Below are 12,902 nucleotides of genomic sequence, written 5' to 3' on the forward strand. Positions count from 1 at the left end.
ACCCTGGCCCTCAAAGGATCTCTGCAGCTTCATGCTCTGCAGGCAGGGTAGCAGCTCCAACTCTGGATATTAAGATGCTGGAGCAGGGGGACATCAGGAACTATCCCACTGCAGGATATCCTGCAGATATCCTTCTGGAACCAGTCACAGCTGTGTCACTTGTGAGAAGAAATTTTAGGATGCTTTTCAATGGTCCTGGGAAACAGTGACTGTGACATGGTCCATGCACATTCCAGGGAGGGCAGAAAAGCTTTTTCCTCCACATTTTCTTTGCTCCTGGTCTGGTACAATCTGTTCATCACTAACCTAAACCCTGGTGATATTATTGTACAGAAGATGTTGCCATTTTATTCTATACTCTTCCAACCCCCAGGCAGCTGGCAGGATTGCTGCTGGCTGGCAACACACACACACACACACACACACACACACACACACAGGCACAAGCAAAGTTAATCTTTTGCTATTATTTCTCAGAAGCTCCATTTGGCTGCTTTGAGGCCTAACGTGGTGATTTCCTTGCCCCTGTGACAGCAGTTTCTTACATGGGGAAGCAGCACCAAAAAAAAACCAGAAAGAAAAAAAGTGAAAAATGGAGCTGTGATTTATTTTCACCTCCAAATATAGAAAGACAATTTCCCCCTCTCTAAGATTTCCTCTTCCTCCTCTTTAAAGATGTCCCACTACCTTCTTCAAACCAAGCCAGCAACTCAGTGATCCCACCACCAAGGCAGATGAGATGTACTTGTAGGAAACATGAACCAGTTTAAGACCATTATCAAGGTGACCAAGGACAGGCTGGCTCTTACCAGTTGGCACCGACAGCTTAGCAGGGAGGGGAGATGGTGAGGGAGCTCAGCCTCAAACCCTCCGCGCTTTCTGCACGCCAGTCATCCCTCCAATGCCCAAAGTTTGCGGGCGGAGGCTGGCGGGGAGGGAGCGGGGCCGTGGGGAGCGTGGCTCCTGCGGGATGCTGGCGGTGGGATCGATGATGTCCTCCCCGCTCCCGGCAGCGCCCGCGATGTGATTCCTCCCCGCCGGCGGCACCGCTCCCAGACAAAGGCTGAGCTCAGCGCCCGCCTAAGGCTGGACCTGGGGTACCCACGCGAGCTCTCCGGCTGCTCCCCACCTTCCCCTGCGCCTCGGCGGAAACATCCAGCAGACGGATCAAAGCTCGTCTTTTGTCATCGAAAGGATTAACTCCCCGGGGAGCAGCGGCGGAGGCTGAGCCGGCTCTCCCGCCACGCATCGCCTGCTTCGCAGCACGCTCAGGAGTTTTGGAGCCAACCTCCCGGCTGCTAATCCCCTCGCTGCTGGAGCCGGGGAGGCTGGGAAGAGCCGGCAGGGCGGCGGGGAGAAGGGACAGGAGGGAAGGGACGGGGAGGAGTGTCCGCACACACACGCACACCAGCACCAGCACCCCGCACACGGCTCCGGGCACGGCAGCGCATCGGCGGCTGCGGCCGGGGAGCTCCGCAGGAGCTGAATAAAACAAGCTGGAGCAGCAGGCGACGGGATCTGTTCGCTTGGAAAAGTCTTTCAGGTAAAACCCGAGACCGGCCGCTTCTGGGCTGCGTTAGGCACCGGGTGCTGGGCTCTTCTGCCGGCCGGCTCGTTGTGTCTGACTTGGTTCTGTTTTTAAAGGAATCGATCGGGAGATGCCGGCAAAAGAAGTTGCTGAAAGCCAAGGTGGAATGGCCAGGAGCTGCGCGCCGTCGGCCCCGTCACACAGCGGAGCAGCTGAACTTTGTGGGGTCTGAACATTTTTCTCCTGTGCGAACGCTCTGGGCAGCGCTGACGGGAGAGCCAGGACGGCTCCGCACACCTTGCGCCTGACAGAGCTTGGGGCACAGCCAAGGGGGCATTTCTGTCTCTCCAGGAACCATCGCCTCTGAGAGAAAAAAAAAAAGAAGAAGCTGGAGAAGGGCAATTTATCTTTCTTTTCCAGATGACTGAAAATATCTACAGGATCCTGTCTCTCCGGTTGTCATCTGTGAGTAGCATAAGGGAGAGGCGGCTGAGGAACAAAAATGATATCAGCCAAAATCACTCCAGCACCTACTTTTTCCTAAGGAACTTCATGCCTATAGGGGTTTTCTGCGGGCATTTGCAGGAGTGAGACCCAGGTACCACAGATGCATCCCTATCGGATCATGTAAGAATTTGCAAATGAGAAACATACCCCATCCAGACCTTCTCTGCCCGCTTTGCAGTACATGGTTTGGTGTAAGCACAGCAATTCTCACCTCTTTCTCTCCCTTTTAAGTCTTTTGAGCTTGGAGACCTCTTTCCTCATTGCAATTATGATTATTTGCAACATCAGTGCCATCAAAGATTGGAGCACTTTCCTTTCCCAAATCCTCCCCAGCGTTAACAAGACTCTGAACTTGGTACAGCAAGTGGAAGCCACCACCAGCTCGGTGGTAAGTGTCCTCCAGGACCCTGAACAGGACAACTACCTGTCCAATAGCCAGTCCATGAACTCCAGCAACTTCACAGCTGGCCTGGACCACTTGTTCCAGTACTCATACTCGGACAATGACCAGCTCTACAAGGAGTACAAACCCCCTCCTCGAGATGCCATTCCTCTGCCCAAGGCTGTCCTCTACCTCCTCATGGCAGCCCTGGTGGTGGTGGCAGTGGCGTACGCCATCGTCGGGCATCTCATCAAGGACCTCATTTACGACTTTGTAGGTGAGTGTGGGCTTCACACTTGTGTGCTTGTGCCCAAAAAGAGCCTGGTGCCAGCCTGGACGAGCTGCCTTGCATCTCTCCTTTGATTTGGGTGGGGTTTAGGCCAAACCTTGACCCTTCCACATTTGTAAGAGTGTTAGTTTATTTAATAAGCTGGGTTCTCCAAATTGACCATCTAACTAGAAAAAATCCTTGGGTTTAGCCCCCTTCCTAAAGGAGCAGATCATGTGCCTGTGTGCGTGTGTATAAATGTGTGCGCCTGAGCCTGTGTTGCCAAATGACTGTAAAATCCCTTGGCCAGTTTCAACTGAGCTTGGATTAGAGCTCAACATTAAAAGTTTCATGGCAACAGATACCTGAGCACAGGATAACAACCCACCAGTGCATACTGAAAGGAAATCTGCCATATGAGCTTAACCCCTTATTAGACACCAGAGAGCACACAAACTCCTAGGAAACACAGCTCAGCAGTCTGGTTCCCTTGTTGCCTTAGAACAGCCATCAGAGCCCCTGCAACAAATCCACGCAATGACAGCCCAAAGAGATTTGTCTTCCTCCTCTTTGGTTTCATCCTGTTGCTGATGAATGCTGTCCCATCAGGGCCAAGAGCACAAGAGCACTGCTGGCTGCTGTGGTCAGGCAGAGTGCAGGCAGAGGTGCTTGGCTGCTTATGACAAGCCCTCAGTGATACTCTTGCTCCTTGCCCCATAATTTGTAAGGCTGATCATGCTGGGGAGTGCAAATGTGCCCAATTCCCATCTGAATCTCTGCTACTTTTGGCCCCTACACCCTGACAGCCATCAGGTCCTTTTGGGGTCAGGGCCTTGCTACAGTATGCTGGTGACAGTTTTCCAGCTTGGATAGGGAGCCAGAAGGGATCCCCAGTGGGCTTTCAGCTCCTGGCTCCTGCAGATATGCACACCTCCAAAAAGCTCTGGGAACAATGCCCTGCACAGGGAAGTGAGGCTGAAATCCCTCTGCACAACCTTGCTCTGAGCCTGACCCCCAGTCAGGGTTGAAGCTCTGCAGGCTCCATCTCTGCAGGGGGAGGGAGATCACACTCATCTAGAGCAAAATCCACGTGTTCATTCATGATTCTGCTTTATCTCCCTGCTCCTGGGACACAGGAGACACACACCGGCCAAAACTCCATCCAGTGCCTGTGGGTGGGCAGCACCCCTGCCTTGCTGAGGGGAGGGCAAGCCAAGTCCTTTGGGTAGAGGGTCATGACCGGGCAAGGGCCAGCAGATCCAGGACACAGGGATTTAGAGAGGAGTTATTTGGTACAAGAAAGGTCAAACCTCCTGGCAGGGAGCAGTACTTGGGGTCATGAGGCTGAGTCTGGAAAACAGCAGGGAGCTGCTGCTGAGGAGTTTTTCTTCACTCCAGATGGAAGGGAATGGATATATTGTCTTAAAGTGTTAAATTTAACCCTTAATCAGCAGCTTGCTGGGGCTGTAACATCACCTGGTCTGATTTAGTGCTGCCTTCCCACAAAGGTAGGCAGTAGGGACAGCAGCTAAAAATACACCCCCAGATGCTCAAAGGACCAGGTCAGGCCAGGTTAGAAACTCCCCTGAGGCAGGGGCCAGTCCACTCCCAGTGTCCCTGCAGAGCAGACACCCCTGCTCCCATTGCTGCAGTCCCTGATGCAGGAGAGCACAGATGGGGGTGCTCAAAACCCCTCCTTGGGTGGGTACTGCAAAGCAGGACAAAATCCACAGAAATGCCATGGCCCTCCAGGCATGGAGGGGGCTGCAGCTGCAGTCGAGGGGCACCTGGGCCCCCATGTGCTGCTTCCAACTCAGCACCCATGTTCCCTGGTGACTTTTATCCTCTGAGTGGGACGAGGTCAGCAGGGTGCCCCTTCTCTTGCAAAGCCCTTTGCAAAGGGACTTCCACAGCACCACGGCCATCCCAGGGGCTGGACAAGCACAGGGACAGCACTGGGGTCTGCCTGCTTCCTGCCACTTTGGAAAAAGCATTTTCCTAGTTTAGCACCCCTTGCTGAGGGTAAAGCATCCTCCCTGCCCTGGGTGAAGGTAATATCTCTCCATGTTAGGATCAGAAATCCAGATGTGAGCTTCTTCCCCCTCTAGGCAGAGAGGAGAAGGCATTTCCCAAACTCCAGCAGCACACCTCAGTGCCAAAGCTGCCTCCAGCTCATCCTAGTTAGCACTCCAGGCCCATCTTCCCACATTTTATACCTTTATAGTGAGCCAGTCCTCGGAGGAGAGTGGACAAGACCGTGTTTGTTAACACTGCCAAGGAATAGCCTTAAAGGGAAGGTTTCATTTGAATGAGTTTGCATAAAATTACTTTAGGGACAGGACAGAGAGACCAAGGGATAGTAAATAAGAAGCTGCTCTATTAGCTGCTTTAACACAATGCCTGGATTTATATACTCGGCAGCAGCTCCAGCCTCTGCTATCAGCGTTTCTGCACTAATCATGTTCAGAAATACACAGGGAGAGATGGAAATAAGATGCCAAAGGGCTGGAGCCTGTTTCAGGGAGATTAAAGTGGGAATAGTTAATCGCTGCTTTAAACAGTCACTCGGAGGCATCAGGGATGATTATGACTCCTCAATAACAGCTTGTCGGACACGGCCTGGGGAGCCAAAGCATCACCCAGCCCCTGCACCCACAGCAACAATGAAAGCAGGTGCTGGGCTCAGTTTCGGATGGTGAAGGGATTCTCGGGATGCTGCCAAGGTTTTTTCCCTGAGAAATATAAACGGGTATTTGAGACACCAACACCTCTCTTGCTTCTTAAAAAATCAAATAGAAATTGCCTAGGCATCCCTAGAGGGACATGAACACTGCTGTGATGCCCAGCAGGCTGGGGAGGAGTGGAAAATGGGAGAAGGAGGAAAGATGCATTGCTGGAGAGTAAGAAGGCAGAGCGCCTGGATATGGATGAGAGGGCTCTGAAAGAGCCCCTCTTCAGCTTTTTCTGGAGACACCAGGCCCCCTTAATTTCTCTCCAGTCCCTCCTGCTTGCTCCAAGCTCACCAAGTCTCACATTTGGCTTTCCCAAAACTCATCAGATGTCTCTGCTTGGGTTTGGATGCGAGCCCCCCGAGGAGGGTGGGAGGGAAGCTCTTGCGTGAGCGCAGCTCAGACCCCACCACCAGTTAAGGCAAATTGGGTCGAAGCATTTGGAAAGCTGCTTAACTCGGAAGCGCTGGAGAGCTGCCAGAGCCGGCGCTGCAGCGAGGAGCTGGCTTGGCAAATGACAAGCCTGTCACCAATGTACGAGGCGCCTAATTACTGCAATCCTTGGGAATCAGCCCGCCCTCCCTCCTCCGTGCCCGGCAGCTCGCTGAATATCGCTCTTACTTAAACATCTAAAAAAAAAAAAAAATGGAGGAAAAGGGGGAAAAAATAAAAAGTTTGACTGGAAACAAAGCTGTTGCCATGGAGACTGCACGCGTGTGGTCACCGGGAAAGGGGAAAGCATCTCGCTCCGGCACGGGAAGCGCGCGGGAAGGGTCGGATGGTCTGCGTGGGAGCAGTGCCTGGCAGGGAGACCTTGGCTGCTGTCACCCGCTTCAGCCAAGCTCTCCTCTGGGCTGCTGATCTCCAGAGGACACCTTGGAGGGAACTTTTCCCTTGGGAACGCGCCCAAGGCAGATGCCCAGCTGGGGCACGGCAGGGCAGGTTCACTGACACGGGCAGGGCTGTGCTGGTTGATGGCTTTGGCACTGCTCAAAGCTCTGCGCCATCCTTGGAGCAGGGTCTTTCTTCTCTTTGCCCTTTTGACCCACCAGCCATATTTTTATTTTTCAGCCTTATCTCCAACAGCCACATTTCAGGCTTCTTTAGGAAATGGTCTCCTTGAACAAAGAAACTGTGCCTGAATGTAGCATTGCTGAAAATAGCTGCTGGGTGATCCTGCAGGGACACGGGATCCACTTCTAATTGCTCCACACAGAACCACAGGGCTCTGAGGATAATTCAGCCCACGGCAGGGATTGCAGACAGTCTTAGGCCCATCAGAGAGGACTTATATATCTTCTTTTCAAGTTCTGTTTTGAGGATAACTCCTTCGCCTCCCAAAGTTGTGGGAAGAAACCACGTCAGGTTCCCTTCTGTTTCCCATCTCGGTGCTAACCCACTCTGACTATGATCTCCTTCCTGTTTCCCTTCTGGTGCATGAGGGTGCACCAGGAGTTCCTTAGATGTTGTTTAGGGAAGCAGTAGGATAATTCACCACTCCCAGCCTGGGGCTGTTGACCAGACAATGAGCCACAGTGGTCTGGCCCTGCAGAAAGGGCTCACTCCAGGACAGCTGCATTTGCAGCCAAACCTTTGGAGCTCAGAGCTGGAGGAGAGGGGCAGCTTCCAGCACACACTGCTGAGCATCGACCAAGGCCTCAGGGATGCAGGGATGCATCCCACAGCAACCTTCCCATTCCTGTCCTGTGGTCCAGGGATGAGTGGTGTCAGGTCTTTGGGGTGAGGGCTGTGTTTGTCTACTGCCCTGCTCTGGTCTTCTTTGAGCTGAGACCAAGCAGGGCTCCTCATTCTCTGGTCACCTTCATTCTGCCTCTGGAAGATATGGATAGCAAATATCCACCCCCAGGAGCGTGCCTGCCTCCCACCTAGCACACCTGAGTCACCACCTCTCAGAGTCTTTTCTGGAGCAGCAATGCTGCCTGATGGATGAGACTGGGATCAAATGTAGGCTTGGGTCTAGGGTTTCTCTGGTGCAGAGAAGCTGTTTTTAAGAGAATATCGTAATTAATTGAACACCTTTTCCATGTCACCCCTTTTCCCACCAGATGCTTCATGCTGGTGACAGCTCTGCAGAGGAACAGTGTCCTTACCTGTCCATCAGCAAAGCAGAGTGCTCATGCTGTTTGGGGTGCACAACAATTTTGTCTCAGCCAGCACAGCAAAGCTGAGAAATTGCTGCAAAACAGGGAAGGAAGAACAAACCCCAACATCAAATTCATTTAGAAATAAGTGAATCTGAGGGGGAAAGGAGGGTTTCTAACAAATTACTGTTGCCAGGGGCAGACATAGATTTTCCATCAAAACAAACCTGGGAGTTATCTGTTGATTTTGCTAATCAAGAGTCTGTCCTGCAGATGAGAGAGACACGACGTCCAGCTGTGACTGCTGCATCGTGTCAGACATGAGGAATACCCTTGAACTCGTGTCCATCGGGAATGCTCCTGCCAGAGCTGGCCCTGCCTTGCTGCAGAGCACAATGTGATTGCTGGGTCAAAGTTTTCTTTCAAAGAAAGAGGTGGTTCTGCTCCTGCTGATGGGAAAAGAGCTTTTTTAGCATCTGCTTTCACACTCAGCTCCATTTAAAGCAAAACTAGAGCACGAGTTTGATTGTTCATCAAACATGTTGCCCCTTCCTTTCCTGTTTCCATCTCTACAGGGACTGTGAATGTCTCACTCACCAGGCTGCATTTAAATTTCAGCCCTTTCTCCCACCCCCTTCTGCTCTTCTGCTTGGGATGTCTCTTTTTCAGCAGCTGAAGTGCCTCATAGACATCCCACCCTGCCACCAATGAATGCAGGGAACCAGGCCACCCTCTCGGGGTGACACTGGGCACAGGGCAACCCTGTGCACCCAGACAACTGGAGGCTGCTCCTGCTGTCTGCACTGTCAGGGGTTTCTGAGCAAGGACCAGCTCTCATGCTGGTACAGGAAGGGCATGCTGTGACATCTGGGCAACCCCAGTGTTTTTCTGTCCCCAAAAATAGAGCATATCCCAGGGGTCCCGCTTCCAGGGGTGCTGTCAAAGACTTGGACGGAGCCAGGGAGGTGCAGGGGCATTTTGTGCCACATCACTCTGCTGCTTGGGGATAATAATGAGAGTTGCTATTCCCTGGCTCTTGATTTGCCCTGTCTGCTCCATGTCCTCTCTCCAGCTGCTTCGGATCAATCACTCCATATCAATCTCAGCCCACCTCAGCACTTCCCACCTCCCCATTGGCCCTGCAGACCCCAGCAGGCACCCTGAGCCTCAGCAGCACCTGACCAGCAGGAAGAGGTGTCTCTGGGTTAGTTAGGTGCTGCTCCCCAGCCTGGCTGAGAAAGTCACTTTGTCTCTCTCTTTTATCCAAGACATTCCCTACACACCCGTGTGCGTGCCCTGGATTTTGCAGCATGTGTTACAAGCTCCTTCCAGTGGCTGGGTAGGGGCAGGCAATGCTTTTTCTTATCTCCAAAGTGTGACTGCCCTGGGTGTGGACGGGCACACTGCGTGATCCCTGCTCGCCCCAGCTCTGCCCTCATCTGTCCCAGGGCCATTAGGTGCCATTAGGTTCAGCCTAACTTTGCTCACCTTCTGGCTGGAGATTGTGTGAATCCATATGTGGGCTTAGATCCAAAAGAGGATTTTGTTTTCCTCAGTGTGTCTATTTTTCGCGGCTCATTCATCCCCCCTGCCAGCTGTAAGAGACAGGGAGAGAAATACCTGACATGTACTGAGGGCTGCAGCTCCCTTTGGCCAGTGACCACCACCCCTTGGCTCCCAGTCCCTGGCCACCCCACCACCTGATTATACCCCCTGCAGGGTTCATCATCCAAGATTTCCAGCCTGTGCTTGTGCGTGACGTGAGGTTGTGCCTCCCATCCCCTGCAAAGTTCCTTCCGCATCAGAGCGAGGTTTAATCCCATTGACGCCAAAGATGTGCAGCTTTCCTCTCTCTTCTCCTTCATCCCTCCCCAGACACACCATGGGTGCCCCCAGGAGACCTTGGTTTCTCATCCACAAACTGAGAGGAGCCAGAGGGAGAAACTGGGGAGGATCGAGGGTGGCTGGGACGGAGCTGGGGGTGGCTGGCAGGGGACATGAGGGTGCTGACAGTTTCATGGTTGTTTCTCCAGGGCCCTGCTGGCAGGAGATTCTCTGCCAGCTCACGGGACCTCGCTCCCCTCTTCCACACATGGCAACACGCTGAAGTTACAGGCCATAAATGGCCACAAATAACATGTAATTGTGTAATTACTTCACTCCTTACTTACACAGTCAAATCATAAAGGCATCGCAGTAAATACCCTCTAATGACAGCCTAATTACATCTTCCTGCAGATTACTGGGTAATTAGATCCAGCAGGCTCCAGAAATAATTCCCAGGGAAGCAGTGGTTGGGATTAGCGTGTACAATCCAGCCTGCTCTTACCAGGAGTTACTGTGGCAGCCTCACACCAGCCACCTTCCCCAGCACCCTGGCCAGCCACATCCCCTTTGGTGACAATGCACCGTGACACTTTTCCCATGCAAATGGCTTTTGCTCTCCCAAAACACCCATCCCCTGCATTTCTGCCTTTACCACAGTGCCTCATCCAGCTCTTGCTCCTTCTTCTCCTGCCCACAAATGTCACCAGGAGTTGGTTGGTTCATCATCTGGCCACCAAATGCCACTTACCCCTCCTCACAGGCATGCAACGCTCTCTGCTTCCTGTTGCACACAGCAATCCTTATCCTGTGGCTCCCGGGATATCTGAGGACCCATCACTCCTTTTTCTACACGTTATTCCCCTTCTTCCCTGCTGCTCCCACTGGAGTTTTATGGCTGACGTCAAGGAAAGCAAGCTGAGAACTTTAATAGTATTTGTAGGAGGCAATCTTGTTACTGCCTTCGGATTCTCCTCAGGGCAAGCAGATGTGTGGGGGCTGGAGGAGCCTGCAAGGTCCTGGGATGGGCCAGACAGAGCCAGACTGGGAAGAAGGTGGTGGAGTGTTTGGCCTTTAGTCTAAAACCAGTAAAGCCAAGCCAAATCAAAGCTGTAAAGGAAATAATCCCTAAATGAGCCTTCTGGGCTTGGCTGGTTTTCCTTGGGGAAGGGGTGTGATGGGGAGCCCAGGCTCTGGTGGGGGCTGTGGGTTATGCCAGTGAAAGCCAAATGTCCTGGTTGGGACTCAGGGCAAACACAAGGTTCCCCAAAAACCTTTGGACCAATTCTTTGCTGAGTTTCCCAATCACTCTTGCCAGCAGTGCGGTGGCTGAGGGAACTGTGGTGGTTCTTCTCCTGCCTTTCCTGCTGGACAAGCAGCAAACCCTGCTGGTGCAGTGATGAAGGTGAAGAAAATAGGAAAACCAAGGAAAAACAGTCACTCTCTGGACATGTTGCCTGTGCCCAGTGTGATGGGAGCTCTCCCCTCCTTGGAGACAGCCCCCTCCTCCAGCCAGCCCAAGCTGGCAGTGGGGCACAACTCCTTCCACTCCCTGTCCCCTGGCAGGGTGGTCACCTACCCTGGCTCCAGAGCATGAGCATCATCCTGAAAGTCATGTTCTGCTGTCTTGGGGATGGTGTGGCCAAATGGCTTCAGACTGGGGAAAAAAATGCAAATATTGCATTGCAAAAACAATAGAACTTATGGCTTTTCTTAAAAGAAAAAGAAAGGGAAAAAAAAAAAAAAAAGAAGGGGAAAAAAAACCAAGAAAAAAAAACAAGTGACGTTTTGGGGCTCTTAAAAAACCCCGAAATTTGACCTACAGTGCACACACTGAGAACAGGGAGGCCCACAGGCCATTCCTGTGTCTCTGCTCACACCTGAAGAAATGTCTAGACACCACTGGTGAGCTGAGAAATTAGATCTTCCATTCACTTCACACCTGGCATCCCACTCTGGCATTTGCCATCATTCAGTCCCAGTTTTGCTGCAAAACTTTTTTCCACAACCCACGAGAAAGACATCATCTCACTGGGATGGAATTTCTGTGTCCCTGCTCCATCAGGAAGCCTGTGTCCTCTACTGAAGAGCCATAACTGGATTGTCCTGTGGACAGAAAATACCCCAGGCCACAAAGGAGAGAAATTGTATTCTCTGAGATCCAGCTGTTGTTCCTCAGGAACAACAAAACCAGGCTGGTCCTTTTGTTTGCCTCCTGAGAAGCACCTCTGCTTAATTTTGGTAGCTTTCAGACAGCTGCAGCCCCTTGTGCTGCAGGGGATGTTTCAGCCACGCTGTCATCCAGCAGTGACACTATTTTGGAGGGGGATCAGTCACCCCCAGGGTTGTGGCAGTGGCTGGATCAGCTCAGAGCCAAGTTCTGGTGCTCTGGTGACCAGCAAGAAGCACAGCCCCAAAGCTGCCATGGACGGTTTGAGGCCCTGGCATGGCTGTAATATTCTCTCAAGGCAGAAAATGCCATGTCCTAGCCATGTCTCCAGCCCCATTTGGATGTCACATGGTTATTTAATCCCTTACTTTGTCTGACAGCAAAAACCCACTTTAGGAAATACATTGCTCGAGACCCCAGATGCACACTTCACTTTGGAGGCACTTCACTCTCATTTTTGGGATTAACAGGGTGATTTCATCTGCCTAAGCCGGGAGGAAACCAGCAGCCTGAAAACCAGCCCAGAGCTGGGAAGAGCAAAGATCCAGCACCAGGGGAGTGGATGGAGCTGAAGGGGAAGGGGTGGGCCAGGGACACTCCTGGATGTGCAACCTCCCAGAGCTAGAGGTTGGGTGCAGCAGGAGGCAGCAATTTTTCAACCACCTTGAATTCTGGGAACAGCCAGAGCTAACCAGGGGCTTGTTTTGTGCTTTTCCCTCTTCCAGACTGGATCTTTGGCCCCAGCCCAGATGACAACAGCAACAAGAGCGACATCAACTGCATCAGCAACAGCGTCAACGAGATGAGCGAGATGCCCGAGGCGCCGCGGCACCGGGAGCGCCAGTCCCAGGACGTGGTCATTGCCATCAGCGAGACTTGCCACTTGCCACAGCAGACGTGACCCGTGCCACGTCTGGGCCAGGAGGGATGGAGCAGCAGGATGGAGAGGAGGGATGGAGCAGTGGAACAGTGCAGCAGTCCTTGCAGGACCGGGCAGGGAGAGGAAGGGATGGGCAGAGCCGGCACCGTGGAGCAAAGCCCTTCTCCCCCTGGTTTTACCAGCTTCTAAGGACCTTGCCAGGGTGGGTGGCATCCCCCCTGCTCCCAGGCTTGTCAGCCCTGTCCTGACATCTGCCCTTGGGTTTGTGAGCCCCTCTTTGTTCCCTGTGAATAGCAAAAAAGAAAAAGCAAATGCAAAATACACCCACCAAACAAAGCTTGCAAGAGAAATGAGCTGGAGAGAGGCCGGGAGCTCCTTTGGCATGCGGCTGTCCAGTGGCGTGGGAATGGGGTGGGGAAGAGGGCAAAGGAGACAAGGAGGCTGCAGAGAAATGTGGGTGTCTGCATTTCTGGGGACAGGCCCAGGACACAGCAGGGAGCTGGGAGCTGCAG

General features: G+C 52.7%; 1 protein-coding gene across 1 annotated transcript; it reads left to right on the forward strand.

Annotated features, from left to right (window-relative positions):
* The first annotated feature begins 831 nt into the window (after positions 1-831).
* Positions 832-12,743, forward strand: LOC117000434. The gene is made up of 3 exons (XM_033068051.2): positions 832-1,543; positions 1,645-2,694; positions 12,236-12,743. Exons 2-3 carry the CDS (start codon positions 2,217-2,219, stop codon positions 12,409-12,411), a joined length of 654 nt encoding a protein of 217 aa, XP_032923942.1. The 5' UTR covers positions 832-1,543; positions 1,645-2,216; the 3' UTR covers positions 12,412-12,743.
* Positions 12,744-12,902: the final 159 nt, after the last annotated feature.

The sequence above is a fragment of the Catharus ustulatus genome, chromosome 9 (assembly GCF_009819885.2).
Source record: "Catharus ustulatus isolate bCatUst1 chromosome 9, bCatUst1.pri.v2, whole genome shotgun sequence".
In the NCBI taxonomy this organism is placed as follows: domain Eukaryota; kingdom Metazoa; phylum Chordata; class Aves; order Passeriformes; family Turdidae; genus Catharus; species Catharus ustulatus.